Below are 16186 nucleotides of genomic sequence, written 5' to 3'. Positions count from 1 at the left end.
TGTACTTTCCCCTTTTTGGGTTACATTCCAGTATTGAAAATACACTTGTGACAGCAGATAATATCATTGAGTTTCAAATTCACTTTGTTCATTACACAAATAACAGCTCAATTATTCCAAGCCACTTACTTACCACAGGGGAAGGATGCATTTTACACTGAATGTCCTTCCTAATGTAACCCTCCCATTTATTCAGGCTTGTGATCCCTGAGGCTGGGTTTGTGTTGCATCTCGGTCTTGAACCAGGTATCTTTCAAAGCAGGATCCACAACTTAAACACATAGTTTGTGGAGAAATTTTGGGAGTTTGGCAGCGAAATCCCTGTTATTTTAACAGTGAATTCACCCTGCTGACTTCTGTTGCAACCAGGGATTAAAATGGGCTGAAATGATGTGGCACCTTAAGTTAATGAGTAATTTACATCTCATTAACGACATCCCCTTTAGTCTAAACAAAGCTAGAAGCCAGCGACAGGTCTCTGATGACCTTATTAACATGTAACCCTCCCCGTGCAACCTCTTGTAGACAGCTATTGCAGATTCAGCCATTAGCTTTATGCTCTTCCATGTGCATGACAGTCATTTTGACCAAGCATACAGTTTTCTGTCACCCAGCCTTCATTCTACAAATGGACGTTTAAGAAGCCACATCTGAACCCAGCTCTGCTCCTAGTAGCTAGCGGCAATCCCAATCTCCATCTCCATCATCCAGCAGGCCATGCTTTTGCAGGTCCCTGACGTTCTTACTACTGAAAGCTTACTTATTTTTAGAAGACTCCCACATGCAGTGAGGATTTTTGGCTATTTATGTGATATGACTTGGCTCGTGATTCAACATAACACAGAGAAGGGGGATGTGTGCGCCTTCATATCAGTTTCAGTCCTACTAAATAACACTCAAAGTCAGTCATACAGCTTAAGTATAATAAGGAGATTTGCATATATATTAAGTTTTAAAATACACTCTAGATCAGGATTGTTAAGGAGAATGTGTGGACTAATATATGGACCAATTTTAAGGATCATCTTTTCAGAAAACATACATTTACATGCTTGAAGTGTTGCTTGGAAACCAGTTTGGTGTTAAAACAGTTGTACCATTTCTTTCTTTATTTGTGATTCAGTTACAGTGCACTGAACACTTGACATCTGAACTAGATGTAGTAGTACCTGACTTTATAGTTATCCCAACAATAAAAACAACAACACCAGGGAATATATAACAGAAAAAGTGCACTGATGTATTAGTCACTTTGTGCAAATCACATTACAGACATTCATGTTACGCTGCCATAAAACAGTGACAGTGCTATCATTATAAGAGCATCTCAAAAGAGAAATACCAGTGCTTTTTCACATTTGGAACAACTACAGTACATGTTTAAAAATCAGTTATATAGGCTTAATACATTTAAAAAAATCCTACAATGATCATATTTTCATTGTACTATATCAGAACACACGGCTTTACACAAAAGTAAAATCACTCACAGTTTAGTTGTTTAGTGTTATAGTAAGAAGAAATGGTCTCAAGATTAGAGAAGAACATTATGAGAACTACTTTTCAACCTCATTTTACTAACTTCTTCAGGATTAGATTCAAAATTCAGTCTCAAAGTTAACTGAGTCTTAACACAAACTTTTCAGCATTGTAATTAAATGGGCCAGATTTACTAAACAGGACAAAATAGTGTGTGAGCACGATCCCCAAATAGCACTTACAGGTGTGGTTAGTTATCTAAACACACCCACATTCAGTTCATTATAATATCAATTGCAAAAAATATGATATGCTGTTTTTCAGTGTAAAATATCATGACTGGGTCGGTCACAAAAATCTCTGAAATCCCACCTCTTACATGCAATCTTGTTACTGCAATGTCTTTGTTAATACTGATGTTACTTTTTTTTCACACCAAAACCCAATTTCTGCTTGTGCAATACGTCAGCAAATCAGGCCCAAAATATCAAAGGTTTCCAGTTAAATTTACAGTTATGCCAGATCTTTTCATTCTGTTTCATGGAATTTAAGGTTTAACTGTAAAGTGGGAAGAAAATGCAAGAAAACCCTTTGGAATTATCAAAATAACCCTACATGTAAACTCACATTTGATATCAAACATAGTGTTATCATTTTGGACCCCTTTTGTTTCTGTTGCGCCTGGGACTCCTTGCTATCAAGTCAAAAAATAATCACCACTATTAAGTTTCAGTGTAGTGTAAGGATGGGTGGTATTAAGCTGAAGTCTAGTAGAGCGTAGGTAAGAAGGTAATAATAAGGACAATAAGCCTAACCTGAAGTAAAATCACCATCTCGGTCTTGTCAACATACCATAAAGCCTGCTTTGTTGTCATTTTGACTGAAGTGGGACCATAATTTACAAAATGAATGTCATGTTGTAGTCAACAAAATGTGAAACAACCGATTGAGACCTTAAACTCATAGGGAAAGTCCTTACAAAGGTGGGAATCAAGGGAGCCCAGACTTATATAAATTTTGACTTCTTTTTGCAACATCAAGGGCCCCTGCTGACCGTTAGAAAGAACCCATGTTTAAGGCACTTTGGCACTAGCTTTACTTATCAGACTTGGAAGCTACAGCCGTCTTTTATATACATTTTATGGCTTTCTGGAGTGAATTTAGGAACCAGTGTACTACAGAATGATTTCAGTGAAATATAATCCTAAAATGAACCCAGGAGCATCGTTATATGACAGTTTAGGGATGTATAAGATCCAAGGTTCATTATTTTTTTTCCTTTGTGAATATATATTCACTATGTTTAATGAAGACTAATGACAGCTGTTTATTTCTCACCACCAGTTAATGGATAAAAACCCAATAAAAAAATTAGATGTTTAATTCCAAAGGGTTCACTTTTTCTGCCATTTTTAAGATTTTATCATACATCTAAAAAAAATGTTTATAGTGCACAATAAACTCTGCAAGACAAAACAGTCTGACCACAGAGACTATTTGTTACCTGTTTCTTTTAGGTTTACACATACCTGGCCTTCCTCAGCAACTGGATTTGCTTGATTGTCCTGAAAATTTTTGATTCTTAAATGTACATTTTCTGACATCCATATTGGCTTAAAGGGGTGAGACTGTTTTGTCAATGATTTCTCCAATGTCAACTTATTAGAAACTCAAAACAACTGGTCATTTTCTTCAGTATACAGTTATTAAAATTCTAGAAAACAAAACACTTATGTTTTGACAAAATACATTACCTTTAATCTGTGCTTTTACATGCATGTCCAGTAATGTCAAATATCACAATTCCCAGATGTAATCAGTGCTGATAAAGTGCAAAATCACAGCCTCAAACAGTAAACCCTATTTACTAATACTGCAGGATTAGTGCTGCAGTATTAAATGGCTTTTTATCATAGGCTTATTAAAAATTAACCTTGTTTAAAAAAACAATCCACAAGCTGTAGAGTTTTTATTCACCTTTTAAAATCTATTTGATAGTCCTCCATAGCCCTGCACGAGATCTGCTGACTACAAAGCCTTTATGAGTAAACACTGTGAATGTGGCAAACTGCCCAACAGTACTTATATTGGAAAGGCGAGAGATAGAGAGAAAATCACTATGCGAATCCTTTGGGACTTTCCAGTATGAAAAACAGAGGCTGTGCAAGCATTGTGGGTGTAAGCAGGTATTTTACATACCTATTCTAAAGGCTTATTTGTAGTTGAAGCTTGAAGCCAAACAAAAAAATTAAAAATAAAATGACATACAAACTGCATTTTTATGAAGTAAGCATGGTTGATAAACAAAGGTTAGAATGTTGCAGCACTGGTTTGGTGCTGCTCAGGCAAAAGAGTTTACCTCAACACATTCAAATCTTCCTCTAAGCTCAACTCTGTCATGGTTTAACAACAGGTCATTTAATATCTCTCTTTTAATACAATATAATTTTTTAAAAACACTTTAAATATAACATTTAGTTGTGCTAAAAGACTTCTTGTTCTTGTGTGTATGTATTATAATTCAGATTACATGTGTTCATCGAAAAATGCATCATCGAAAAATATCACTTTACTGAGAGATGTTGCTTTCTCTTCCCTCTCTTGTTCCTTTACATCCATCAAAAAAGCCTTCAGGAAAATGTAGGCAAAAATACCACTAGTTTCTTTTTAAAATGCCAAATCTGCACGTGTGGCGAAAAACACAAACACAGTAAACATAGCTATCTCATATGAAGTCGCTTCTTTGTGATATGTACTGTCTTTAATACTTCTTCTCTCAAAAATGTGACTGAAGTGTGTCCTCTTCAACATTTGCCCCATATATTACCATAACCGTCGTCCAGTGTAGTTAACTGGGGCTGTGGGCATCTGTAAGACACGAACAAGTAGTGAGAAAGTACAGCATTCTACTGTATCTAATCTACTGTACAGTCATTTTATTCCAGAGTGATTTAGAGGCAAAAACACAGTTTGTGTTTATGGCATACTTACTGTACCACCGTTCATCACTAGAGCCATCTCGGTAGGTTGGTAGACATGCCCTCTGAAGGCGATACCAGGACGCATACTTCCATGGCTGCCGTGGTATGTTCCGCTTCGGAGAGCTGGCACGCACACACGCAAAAGATGCATTTGGTACTAAGAATAACCAATGTGTCATCTGATTATAATTTTTCCATAACCTTGAAAGTCCAAGCAGCTGACTTTAAGTATAACTTTCATACTGATCATATACCTTTGTAAGGGATGTTGTGCAACTCTCCTGTGATCTTTATTTGGATGAATAAACTACAGCCATGTGAAAGAGAAACTTGTCAAAGGGCTCTGCATTGTGTCAACCACTAAGTACACCCTTACTGCTTCCATAAGAATTAAGAGGGTAAGTAGCATCCGGTTGCTGCTAATCAAATGCACTTGATTTATTGATCACTGGTTCGTGTGGCACCAACCACATGGGTTGGTGGTTTGTTGATCTGAAGCATTCAGGTGCCACAATCTTCCCAGCAAACAACCCAGTAAATTCACCCCAAGGTAAGGCCGTGTAGTGCTTAGAGGAAAAAATAACAAACAGCTGCGTCTCAGACTCTACAGCACTCAGTTAACTTGCTAAATATTTAAATTCTTGACAGCATGGTTAAAAAAGACAAGGAGTATGGCTTGTTTAGAAGGGCTGCCAGAATAAAGCCTCTTCTCTTAAAGAGAGCATGTTACCATGGCTTACATTTGCAAAGTTGCATCTCAGCAAACTACAGGATTTGTGGAACAACATCGTTAGGACAGACAAAATTAAAGTGAAGATGTTTGGCCAAAATGCCTTTCGCCCAGTTGAAATGGTTTGGTGTGACCTTGTGAGAGGTGTGTGAGTTATTGTTGCCAAAAGTGGTTCAACCAGTAATTGAATCATGGGCTGTACTTAGTTTGTCACAGGACTGGATAGAGTCCCTTGAAGATTTTCTTTTTTCCCCCCACATGACTGTAGTTTAAGTTATTCTTAATGCAGTGAGATGTAGTTGGGTGCCTTCCCATAACAAAACTGTGAGGTCACTGTTTTGGGTACTAAATGCATTTTTTGTTCATTTTCCCACACCCTATATTACTGGGCTAATAGCTGAAGAATGCCTGCTGCGTGGAAAACAAATGTGAATATGTAAATTTCTGTAAATATACCAAGTTAAAGTTTATTTAACTGTCAAACTGCATCATCTAGCCTCCAATGTTAAAGCTGGAGTCTCATATATTACAGGGAGTGCAGAATTATTAGGCAAGTTGTATTTTTGAGGAATAATTTTATTATTGAACAACAACCATGTTCTCAATGAACCCAAAAAACTCATTAATATCAAAGCTGAATGTTTTTGGAAGTAGTTTTTAGTTTGAGCTATTTTAGGGGGATATCTGTGTGTGCAGGTGACTATTACTGTGCATAATTATTAGGCAACTTAACAAAAAACAAATATATACCCATTTCAATTATTTATTTTTACCAGTGAAACCAATATAACATCTCCACATTCACAAATATACATTTCTGACATTCAAAAACAAAACAAAAACAAATCAGCGACCAATATAGCCACCTTTCTTTGCAAGGACACTCAAAAGCCTGCCATCCATGGATTCTGTCAGTGTTTTGATCTGTTCACCATCAACATTGCGTGCAGCAGCAACCACAGCCTCCCAGACACTGTTCAGAGAGGTGTACTGTTTTCCCTCCTTGTAAATCTCACATTTGATGATGGACCACAGGTTCTCAATGGGGTTCAGATCAGGTGAACAAGGAGGCCATGTCATTAGTTTTTCTTCTTTTATACCCTTTCTTGCCAGCCACGCTGTGGAGTACTTGGACGCGTGTGATGGAGCATTGTCCTGCATGAAAATCATGTTTTTCTTGAAGGATGCAGACTTCTTCCTGTACCACTGCTTGAAGAAGGTGTCTTCCAGAAACTGGCAGTAGGACTGGGAGTTGAGCTTGACTCCATCCTCAACCCGAAAAGGCCCCACAAGCTCATCTTTGATGATACCAGCCCAAACCAGTACTCCACCTCCACCTTGCTGGCGTCTGAGTCGGACTGGAGCTCTCTGCCCTTTACCAATCCAGCCACGGGCCCATCCATCTGGCCCATCAAGACTCACTCTCATTTCATCAGTCCATAAAACCTTAGAAAAATCAGTCTTGAGATATTTCTTGGCCCAGTCTTGACGTTTCAGCTTGTGTGTCTTGTTCAGTGGTGGTCGTCTTTCAGCCTTTCTTACCTTGGCCATGTCTCTGAGTATTGCACACCTTGTGCTTTTGGGCACTCCAGTGATGTTGCAGCTCTGAAATATGCCCAAACTGGTGGCAAGTGGCATCTTGGCAGCTGCACGCTTGACTTTTCTCAGTTCATGGGCAGTTATTTTGCGCCTTGGTTTTTCCACACGCTTCTTGCGACCCTGTTGACTATTTTGAATGAAACGCTTGATTGTTCGATGATCACGCTTCAGAAGCTTTGAAATTTTAAGACTGCTGCATCCCTCTGCAAGATATCTCACTATTTTTGACTTTTCTGAGCCTGTCAAGTCCTTCTTTTGACCCATTTTGCCAAAGGAAAGGAAGTTGCCTAATAATTATGCACACCTGATATAGGGTGTTGATGTCATTAGACCACACCCCTTCTCATTACAGAGATGCACATCACCTAATATGCTTAATTGGTAGTAGGCTTTCGAGCCTATACAGCTTGGAGTAAGACAACATGCATGAAGAGGATGATGTGGACAAAATACTTATTTGCCTAATAATTCTGCACTCCCTGTACAATCCTTGTTGATTTGGCACCATTTGTAGTGGCTGATAGTAGAAGCAAGAGCAGTTTTTACAGGTCAGAATCTGGCACTCAGATTATAATTTATATATTGTCATACCTTCATCAGTGAGTCATAGGCTCAGTCACAACTGAAAGCGATAAATATGAATTAAGAGTAAAAAAATTTCAAGACTGTCAGTTTAAAACTGCTAATAGCAGTAAGCAATTTAAATGAATTCAGTTCTACATTTTGACTCATTTGAATTAATCGAACACTTGTTTTGTTCCCTTCTTTGTTCTGTTCTCTTTTCATGTCATGCATTTATTTCTCACACTTGTTTCTCAATTACTTCATGCCTGCTGATTCTGTGTTTTTTTTCCCCTCTTTGTCCTTTCCGCCTCTGTTCTTTTCTATCTCTGTTTCCTGCATGTTTCTGATTTGCAGTCACTTACAAACCTGCTCAGTATATACTGTTGCTGTTGCTCAATGCCCTTTGTCTCACTCTCCTTTTACCCAGATAGGTTGAGGCAGATGACTGCCCATACTCTAGTGACATCCAAGGTTTCTTCTTGTTAGTGTTCATATTGAGTCTCCTGCAAAGACTGAACACTTTAAATTTGCTGTTGTTCTGATTTGTATAAGTTAATTTCACGCCGCACTATGTGACATGGATTGAATATATTTGGGCTGGAAATCAACTTTGGTTGATGTAGACTTTGTGCTTAAAGAAAACTGCTCTGTCATGAGCTATGACGCACGGGTGCATTGCTATTTGTTTCCACTACATTCCCTTAGTTGCTTTCACAGTGACAGCTGGTGACATGCCATATTTTTTAAAAAAGAACTGCCGGTGTTGAGTTGATTAGTGCGTCATTTGAGCTGCATTCCTGGTTGGCTGTTTTTAAAATTGAAGTAGGTCGCAGCTACCGTGACATTGTGAGATAGTTATCCTTGATTCCTAACACTGTCAGAATTTTGTCCCAGGCTTTCTTAACACTCTGGTATTCATCTCCTTTTTTATGTTGCGGCTTTTGAGCCGGGTCGTAACATAAGTGGGGGCTCGTCCGGGATATTTGGACATTTTAGTGGAGACTGAATATCAGTTTTTTTGTATTGCTTTTAAGTGGGTGAGTGATGGTGTTCACTGTGATTGAGCAACGTCCCTTTATTAAGTGTGTTTCGGCTGGGTGGCTGTGCTGCCCTTCCATCGAAGCACTTGTTTGTTGTTTTGCTTTGTTGTTTTAATTTGTTGTATTTGGTGGTTATCCTGGGTGGGGGTACGCTTCAGAGTTTGGTAGGAGACTATATCTCTGGTCTGCTGCCTGCTCTCGAGTTCGCGTTTAAAGTTGCCTCGAGCCCGGTACACCACTGAAGACTAGATAGGGTAAAGTTTTATTGTTTTTAGCACTTTAGGTTGGGAGTTGCTCATAGTAAATCAGTGGCACCAAACTTGGCAGGAGGTTTGAGACCATTCATTAATTATGGTCTGTAGTTGAGGCAGGTAGGCTGTTTTTAAGTTGGCATTGTGTGTACATCATGTGTGTGCATATGTCAGTGTTGATGGATGCTGATGAGATCGTTGTGAGGTGAGTGTTTTGTGCTGTGGCCTTTAGTGTTGTGGGGAATATGGCTACTTTTGTTGGATCACTCGTGAGTGTTGCTGGCCAGGTGATGGCAATAACACTGAGGGGTGCTGAGTCACTCTTGATGTGATCATTGTGTGGCCATAGCTCTCCATTTTGTGGTTGGTCACTAGTGTGCTTGCTTTACTGAACTTTTTGGATTAAAGTAACTTGTTGTGGTATAGGGCCACTTGTATGTGACTGTTTGTGTGGTGGAGACAACAGATCACTTAGTTGTGATTATTTGTTGCTACTTTTGGTTTTGTGTTGTAGCAGGTCAGGTAATCATTTTGGGTTTGTGACTGTTGTGCTCCTTTCTGTTGGTCACATGTTACTTTTTGTGTGTGTTCAGTGTGGCAACTTCAAATCCTCATGCAGGGGCATCCATGCTTACAGATGCCAACTATAATGTGAACACTGTGCTTCTGTTAGCTTTTACTTTTATTTCAGGTTTGTGGGTCAAGGACCTGAAGGCTTCAGAGGGGCTTTGAATAAATTTAGGGGTCCTAGAGGAACCCTTTTGAGGGAGGAGGTGTTACGTCCCTCTGCAGCCCCTAAACATCTTAATGTGTTCAGCTGGTGCTAATTGGCCACACCTAGTCAGGTGTGGATAAAACCATACCTGAGGCAAGCTTCCAGGGAGCTCACGGCCGTTTCTCAATTCTCAAGTACGCGAGTACGTACTCGCCGAGAACGCACGGGAGTACATACCCGCCGAGAACGCGAGCACGGACTCGCGATATGTACAATTGGAACACCTGCGTACGTGATGATGTCACAGGTCCGGAGTTTTTACTGCCGTCCCCTCTTAATTTAACTGTGAGTAACATGTTATGAAGCTTAACTTTAATCACAGCCAAACCGGTTTACTCAGGAACAAATAAAACACTGAAATAAACCAAACATTAACATTTAGAAGTGATCTAAGTGACTTATATATCATTTTTAACCTCAGTAGTGAAACCTCTATTAATAAAAATAGTGTACATGTACATACGTGTACATACCTTAATAAAAACAAGCAGGTGAGATGTTAGAACGCTTTTATTTCTATTTTAGTGGACACTCAATACTATAGACAGCTGCTGGAGTTTCTTTAACCTGAGTAGTGAGAAGACCGCGAGCGTGTGGGGGGGGGTTGAAAACGATGTGCCGGGAGTCCGCTGTTGAGTTTTGGACGAAATGCATTCTGGGATATTTAGCTGTACCAAGTCCACACCGATGCATGCTCGATAAAACAGGCGGAGCGAGAACACATCCGGGACTTTTTCGCGTTCTCGGCTTGATGCGTACTTCGAATTGGAACAGTACTTGGTCTCCGACTGATGACATATCACGAGTACACGAGAACGCAAGTACGCACAAGTACGCACATTGAGAAACGCCCCACTTGTTTTTGCCAACCTGCTATGCCATTTTAAGATAAAACCTCTTCTCACTAACACTCGGGTATTCATCTCCTTTTTTATGTTGCGGCTTTTGAGCCGGGTCGTAACAGGTTGCAAGACCATTACAACAGCCAACTTTAACATCTCTCACTGTGCAAAGCAGGAGCTCATGTTTTTAATTTTTTAGATAAGTTAGACAAATTAGCAGCCCAAACTCAGTCTCTTAGCAACTTTCTGAAGTCACCACAAGTACAGTGTTGTGTCTGCACTGTCTTGTGTCTCTATTGTTTTGTATTGTCTGATGTTGCACTGTTTTGTTGCAGTTTTTCCATGTTTGCACTTTATGTAGTCCTGTGTTGATTGTCTGTTACATGTAGCATCATGGTCTTGGAGGAACGCTGTCTTGTTTCACTGTGTACTGTACCACTGCATATGGTTGAAATGACAATAAAGCCACTAAAAGACATGTGCTTGATAAAGAAGGGTTTGATAAACAAGCCCCTTTACATTGTTTTTGAAAGGTGTTGCTAATATCAAAATAAAAAATAAGCATGTACATTTTTTTTAAATTCTCAGTTTCAGCACGTTTTGCAAATCATTGCATTCTTTTTTTATTTCCATTGTTCAGACTGTCTGCACTCATTTTTACATGTGCTCTTCACCTGAGCAGTGGTCTGATTGGAGTATATTAAAACACCCATATGATTATGACTGAATTAGTGCCTATTTAGCTTTTCCTAATGTTATGTATTATTTATATGCCATAAAACGTGCAGATCTGCACTTTGGGTGGGTTTGTAAAGAGTAAGTGGAATCCCATGTTTTTCTCTGTTCATGAATAAATTCCACACTACAGACACTGAAACAAAAAGATGACAAAACATTTCCCATTTCCCAGCAATGTAAGATCTATGTTATCAGTTTTATGCCACAATAAGATAATACACAACTTGTTTGTGTTAAATATCTGTGCTATGTTGTATCTACTGTTTATTTAAGTGCAACAATTCAAGAAGAATCTAAGTTTTTCTTAGTCTACAGTATGTTCAATTTTTACACGTTTGAATTGTCTTTTGTTTTTTATTTGTTTCATTTATGTTAGGGGAAATAAATTAAACTCAAAACAAATAGTTTAACCTAGAGATTTAGTAATACTACCTTGAAAAGTCATTTGGTTACATGTGTAGGTGCACAGAGTTTGTCTATGGAGACCTGGATGCAGAGTAAAAACCTGCTAAACTGTGTCAGAAATTCCAGAATGATTCACTACATATACTAACCTCAATAGTGAATGATAAAACATGTAACTGTAGAATGAGACTCACACTTCTCATTTGACTGAGATTTCTTAGCAAAATTCTCCTTTAGGAACTATATTGCCCATGTGCCCCAGTGCAAAGGTACAAGTAATCCCCAGTGCCTCACAAAAAATACTCTAAAACAGAAGGTCACCATCCAGCCCTTGCATACTATCATGCACTACATCAAAATAAAAATGAGACCACTGCACTGTAACTGAAACTGTCTTGAAAGGATTTGTTAGTATTAATTTGTCACAACACTCAGTATATTATGTCTTAATCACAAAAAATGCTTATCAGTATTTATTTATTTTGCTGATTTTGATCTTTCATTTAAATGATGCATTAGCAATTATGCAATAAATTGGCGCTTAGAAAGTCACACCATTAGTGTCCAAGAGTGTTTGCTGTTGGTGGTGTTTTTTTTTTTTTTTCCATTTTGCAACTGAGCTCAGTTCACACTCCTCTACATAACATGACTTAATATGGAGCAGCGAATGGGAATGAGACACAAGCAGTATTTTTATTGTTGTTTGTTTTTTTGTTTGTATGTTTTGTTTTGTTTTTTCATAAACTGAGGAGTTGATCATTTTTAGGTATTAGACACATTCACCAGCTGCCCTTACAAACCCAGAGTTTTTATTCTACATTATTAATGATATAACTGAGAGAAACATTTACCTTGTGCTTTCAGCCACAAATTAAATTCCCTTTTAAATTTCTCTTTCTTCTAGATCTGACTGCCTATTAAGAAGTGTAAAGTGACCACCAAATATCATCATCATGCTGGAGACTGCATGTGCCTTTCTGTTCCCTTCACTCTTTGTTTATCCTGGCTTATCGAGGCTTAGCTCTTCATCTGTGCATCTCGCTTCAAATAAATATAGCGAGCAATCAAAGTGAGATGACTCATAACTGTACTGCAGTGAAAGCCTGTTGAAAAATCAGACATTTTCTGAGGTTTAATTGGATTCTTCCCATACAGTAGCTAGAATTGAGCTTCTCTGTCTGTAAAGAAGACTACTTGCCATTTGTGGTTGGATGGTGATGTAGTCATTTTCATGTATGATGAATGGAAAACTGGCCTGCAATTCAATGTAGGATTAGTTAAGTTATTACTATAAAAAAGAAAAAGAGAAGCTGATTAAAAGCAGAGGATTGACAATCGGCAAAGGCCTGGGCAGTAGTGAGTCATGCACCATAACCATGTACCCATCAGATTTTTCATACATAAATTTCCCTATTTTCAGTCTCTGCTTGACTTAAAATATTTCAACGAATTTTAACAGGAAAAATGTAAATGTGGTTGTAAGATACCAATTTTTATATCTAATTGATATTCAGATTGATCTAACATGATTTTATGTCAATTAATATTCTTGTTAAAAAATTATTATTAAAACTAATTTGCAATTGTAACATTAAATATATTCAATCAATTAAAATTATTTCTTTGAATTTTATGTAACATATCTGTGATTTTAAAAAGACAAACCACATGAATTACTTTTGTTGTTTTCTCCTTTTTCATTTCTCTTCATAAGGTTGTCACAGTCCCCATTTTTGTTGCCAGTTGCCTAGCAACAGTGGTCTCATAATTTACTGTAAAACACTCAAATGCCAAATGTATTTTGCTCTCAACCTAACATATTGAAACTTTGATCTAATAAGTTCCCTTTTTGTTAGATTAGTTATCTCTGTCACTCAGGTATAGACATGCACACACGTCACATAGGCTTACTTGCACTGTGTTCCTCCATTGAAAAGGCCTGGTTCTCTTGAAAGGATCGGTGCGAATGCGCAGGGAGCTCCTCTCCGTAATGTGAAGGAGGAGACGTGTGACTGGTGTCAAAGAAGTCTTGCGTGTCGGATTGTGAAGTTTTCAGGAGACACAGGTGAGTCTCTGGGATTGCGTGGAACAGGAGCAGAAGCCATCCCTGAATAACCAGGGCGACAGCCAGTGCGGGCTCATCAAACACTTTTGCATCCTTATTCCCCCCTCCCCTCTCTCTGTTCCCCCTTCCCCTTAACGTCTGGCTGCCGTAAAGATAAAACCCCAGCCAGGCCACCCATAGCAATGCTGATGCGAGACTGGACAGGACGAGCCAGATTGCGTTACACTTCCATTTCCGTTTTTCACTATCTCCTTCTCTGTCTTCTTCATTGCCACTTCCTCCATCTACTGCCAGCTCTCCACCACACAGCACCACACCAAGAGAGAGACCCATGGCTATGAGAAGAAGCCCCAAAGTGTAGCTGCAGGTAAGGGCAAAGTCCAAAGGTGGATATTCACAGGCTGGGTGACCCTCCCTAACTACAGTCAGCAGCACCCATTCGGCAGAGATTATCCCCTGAACCAAGGCCAAGGCCAGACCGAGTGCTGCAAGGGAGCTGCCAGATGGACTTGCCTTTCCAGCTACCAGCCTCCTGAGCCTCACACCCTGCACTAGTAAGCTGGAAAAGCAGAGGGCAAAAAGGGGTCCCCAGAAGGCCCTTCGAACCACACAGAGCGCCTGGTTCTTCCCCACCAGGAAAGCCAGAGAGATGGTAAAAAGCCCAAGGAGTGTGCCCAGAAGCAGAAGTAGAGGCCCCAGGCTGGAGCGCTTGGCAGGATCAGAAATGGAGCGCATCTTGACTAGCAGGAGCACAGCGAGTACCACTGATGTGAGACCACCGCTGCAGGCCACAGCCTCCAGAACAACACCCCAGACTGACTCCAGGTCACAGAGCACCCTGTAAGGAGGATCCACATCCACACTGCATCCCCGGGGAGGAGGCGGAGGAGGAGAGGGGTGGGATGACCCATAGCAAATCAGTGGCAGGAGGCAGATGATAATGTGGCTGACAGCCATCTTAGAGACAGAGGCAGAAAAAAGTGTACTGGTGAGAAAGGGTTAAGAGAAAGAGACAAAGATACAAGTACAGGAAGGTTACACTGGGGTGAAAGCTCCAGAGAAGAGGGAGGCAGGGATGTGAGTGTGAAGGTACATTTCTGTATATTAGTTTCTACTGCATCCTCACAACACCATAGAAACAGCAGTCAATATGTGTTAACATCCAATATACCTGTTGTGTGAGATGTTTCAAACACACACAGACACATACTCACACACTCACTCCACACAACAGAACTGCTTTTAGCACTGGGCAATAGTTTCCATGGAAACGGGAAACAGCGTGGGCTGGCTACATTGCATACTGGGCTTTTGAGAAGTCGAGTTCAGTACCCCAAATCACAGAAAAACATAGGAGTATGCATACAAACACACACAGATTCAGTGTTTGTACTGATTAGTGAGAATCACATTGGTTGAAAGGTTCCTTAAAATTACTCCAATCACAATATAAACCTAATTAATTCATCATTAATTCAAATGCAAAAAAAACAAAAGTTTTAACCCTCAAACCGTAAACAAGCAAAGGCAAAATGTCCTTTTAAGGTCTGAAACTCAAATAGAAGGATAAGTTATCACACATAATGAACACAAGCACAAAACAAATAAATAAAATAAATACAAAATCATCAAAATTTCAACACAGTTTGATTTTTATAAGAATCTCAAACTTACCTCAGATAAAATCTTCACTTGATTTCCTATTATTGAGGGTGCAGAGGTATCATAATTTTCCACAAATCATTTTTGGCATCACTTCAGTTAGTTGAAGTAATTTTGTATTCCCTGTTAATGAAATCCTTGAGGCAGCAGAAACAAGTCGGTTTCCATTTTGTCTTTCAAAATGTCGCTGTCTGTGCTCACAGCTTCTACTGTTTTAAAGTACAAAATAACACAATTTGAAAGACCAGTAAATCTCCTGCTGATGCACTGACTTGTCCAGCTGCTCCAAGAAGAATCCACAATTATGATGCATGCCTTGATACTTCACACACCCACACAGTCAAATATATCTTCTGTCTCTTTCACTCGTCTCTCTCACTCTCTGCCTCACTCTCTCGCTCCCTCTGTCGTCTTTCTATCCATTCTGTCTGCATGTCTGTGCCGCTCGCTCTCCCCGCTTCGCGCTGAATCTGTGGAGGTGTCAACAGAGATGCAATCCCAGCTTACTTTTGTTCACCCACATACTGGGAGTATGTTGAGTATGATTTGCAGATGCACCTGTATAACTAGGAAGAAGATAGGAAATAAGTACAGTACACAAACATTTCACAGTCAGCCCAGGATTAGTCACTAATTTGCACATTCAAGCTCCCACGTCTTCCTCTTACCACTTGTAAAAGTCTTCCACACACCCATAGTTGTGGGAGGTATAGATTCATCTTTCATCAATAAATTATAACAAAGTTATTTTTTCAGGTGGCAAGATGTCTGTTGATGGTTTGCATGTGACAACATGATGTAAAATAAAGGGGGTCATGTAGTGAGTCCACACAGGTGAGCCTTGTGGCCGTGTAGCTATTCTAGTAGAGTGTTGCATAATCCTCTGGAAGACATGATTCAGCCAAGTCTGCTTAGACAGGAGTAATCTCTTACCCTGCATGTGATGTTAGAAAGGGACACGGCATTAGGAAAGTCATAATGAGCAGCTACCATTGTCACTGAGCCAGTTTGGATTAGTGTGTGAGAAACTGGTTCTGACAGACATATGAGCTCAG

At 39.5% G+C, this 16186-nt stretch overlaps 1 protein-coding gene across 1 annotated transcript; it reads right to left on the bottom strand.

Moving 5' to 3' along the window:
• Positions 1 to 1094: 1094 nt before the first annotated feature.
• gprc5bb (G protein-coupled receptor, class C, group 5, member Bb) lies at positions 1095 to 15738 on the bottom strand. Its single transcript, XM_013264442.3, has 4 exons — positions 15144 to 15738; positions 13316 to 14426; positions 4471 to 4583; positions 1095 to 4347 (listed from the first exon to the last, which is right to left on the bottom strand). Exons 2-4 carry the CDS (start codon positions 14424 to 14426, stop codon positions 4303 to 4305), a joined length of 1269 nt encoding a protein of 422 aa, XP_013119896.1. The 5' UTR covers positions 15144 to 15738; the 3' UTR covers positions 1095 to 4302.
• Positions 15739 to 16186: the final 448 nt, after the last annotated feature.

This window comes from Oreochromis niloticus, linkage group LG6 (genome assembly GCF_001858045.2).
Source record: "Oreochromis niloticus isolate F11D_XX linkage group LG6, O_niloticus_UMD_NMBU, whole genome shotgun sequence".
In the NCBI taxonomy this organism is placed as follows: Eukaryota; Metazoa; Chordata; class Actinopteri; order Cichliformes; family Cichlidae; genus Oreochromis; species Oreochromis niloticus.
This window is presented reverse-complemented; position numbering and strand designations above follow the sequence as displayed.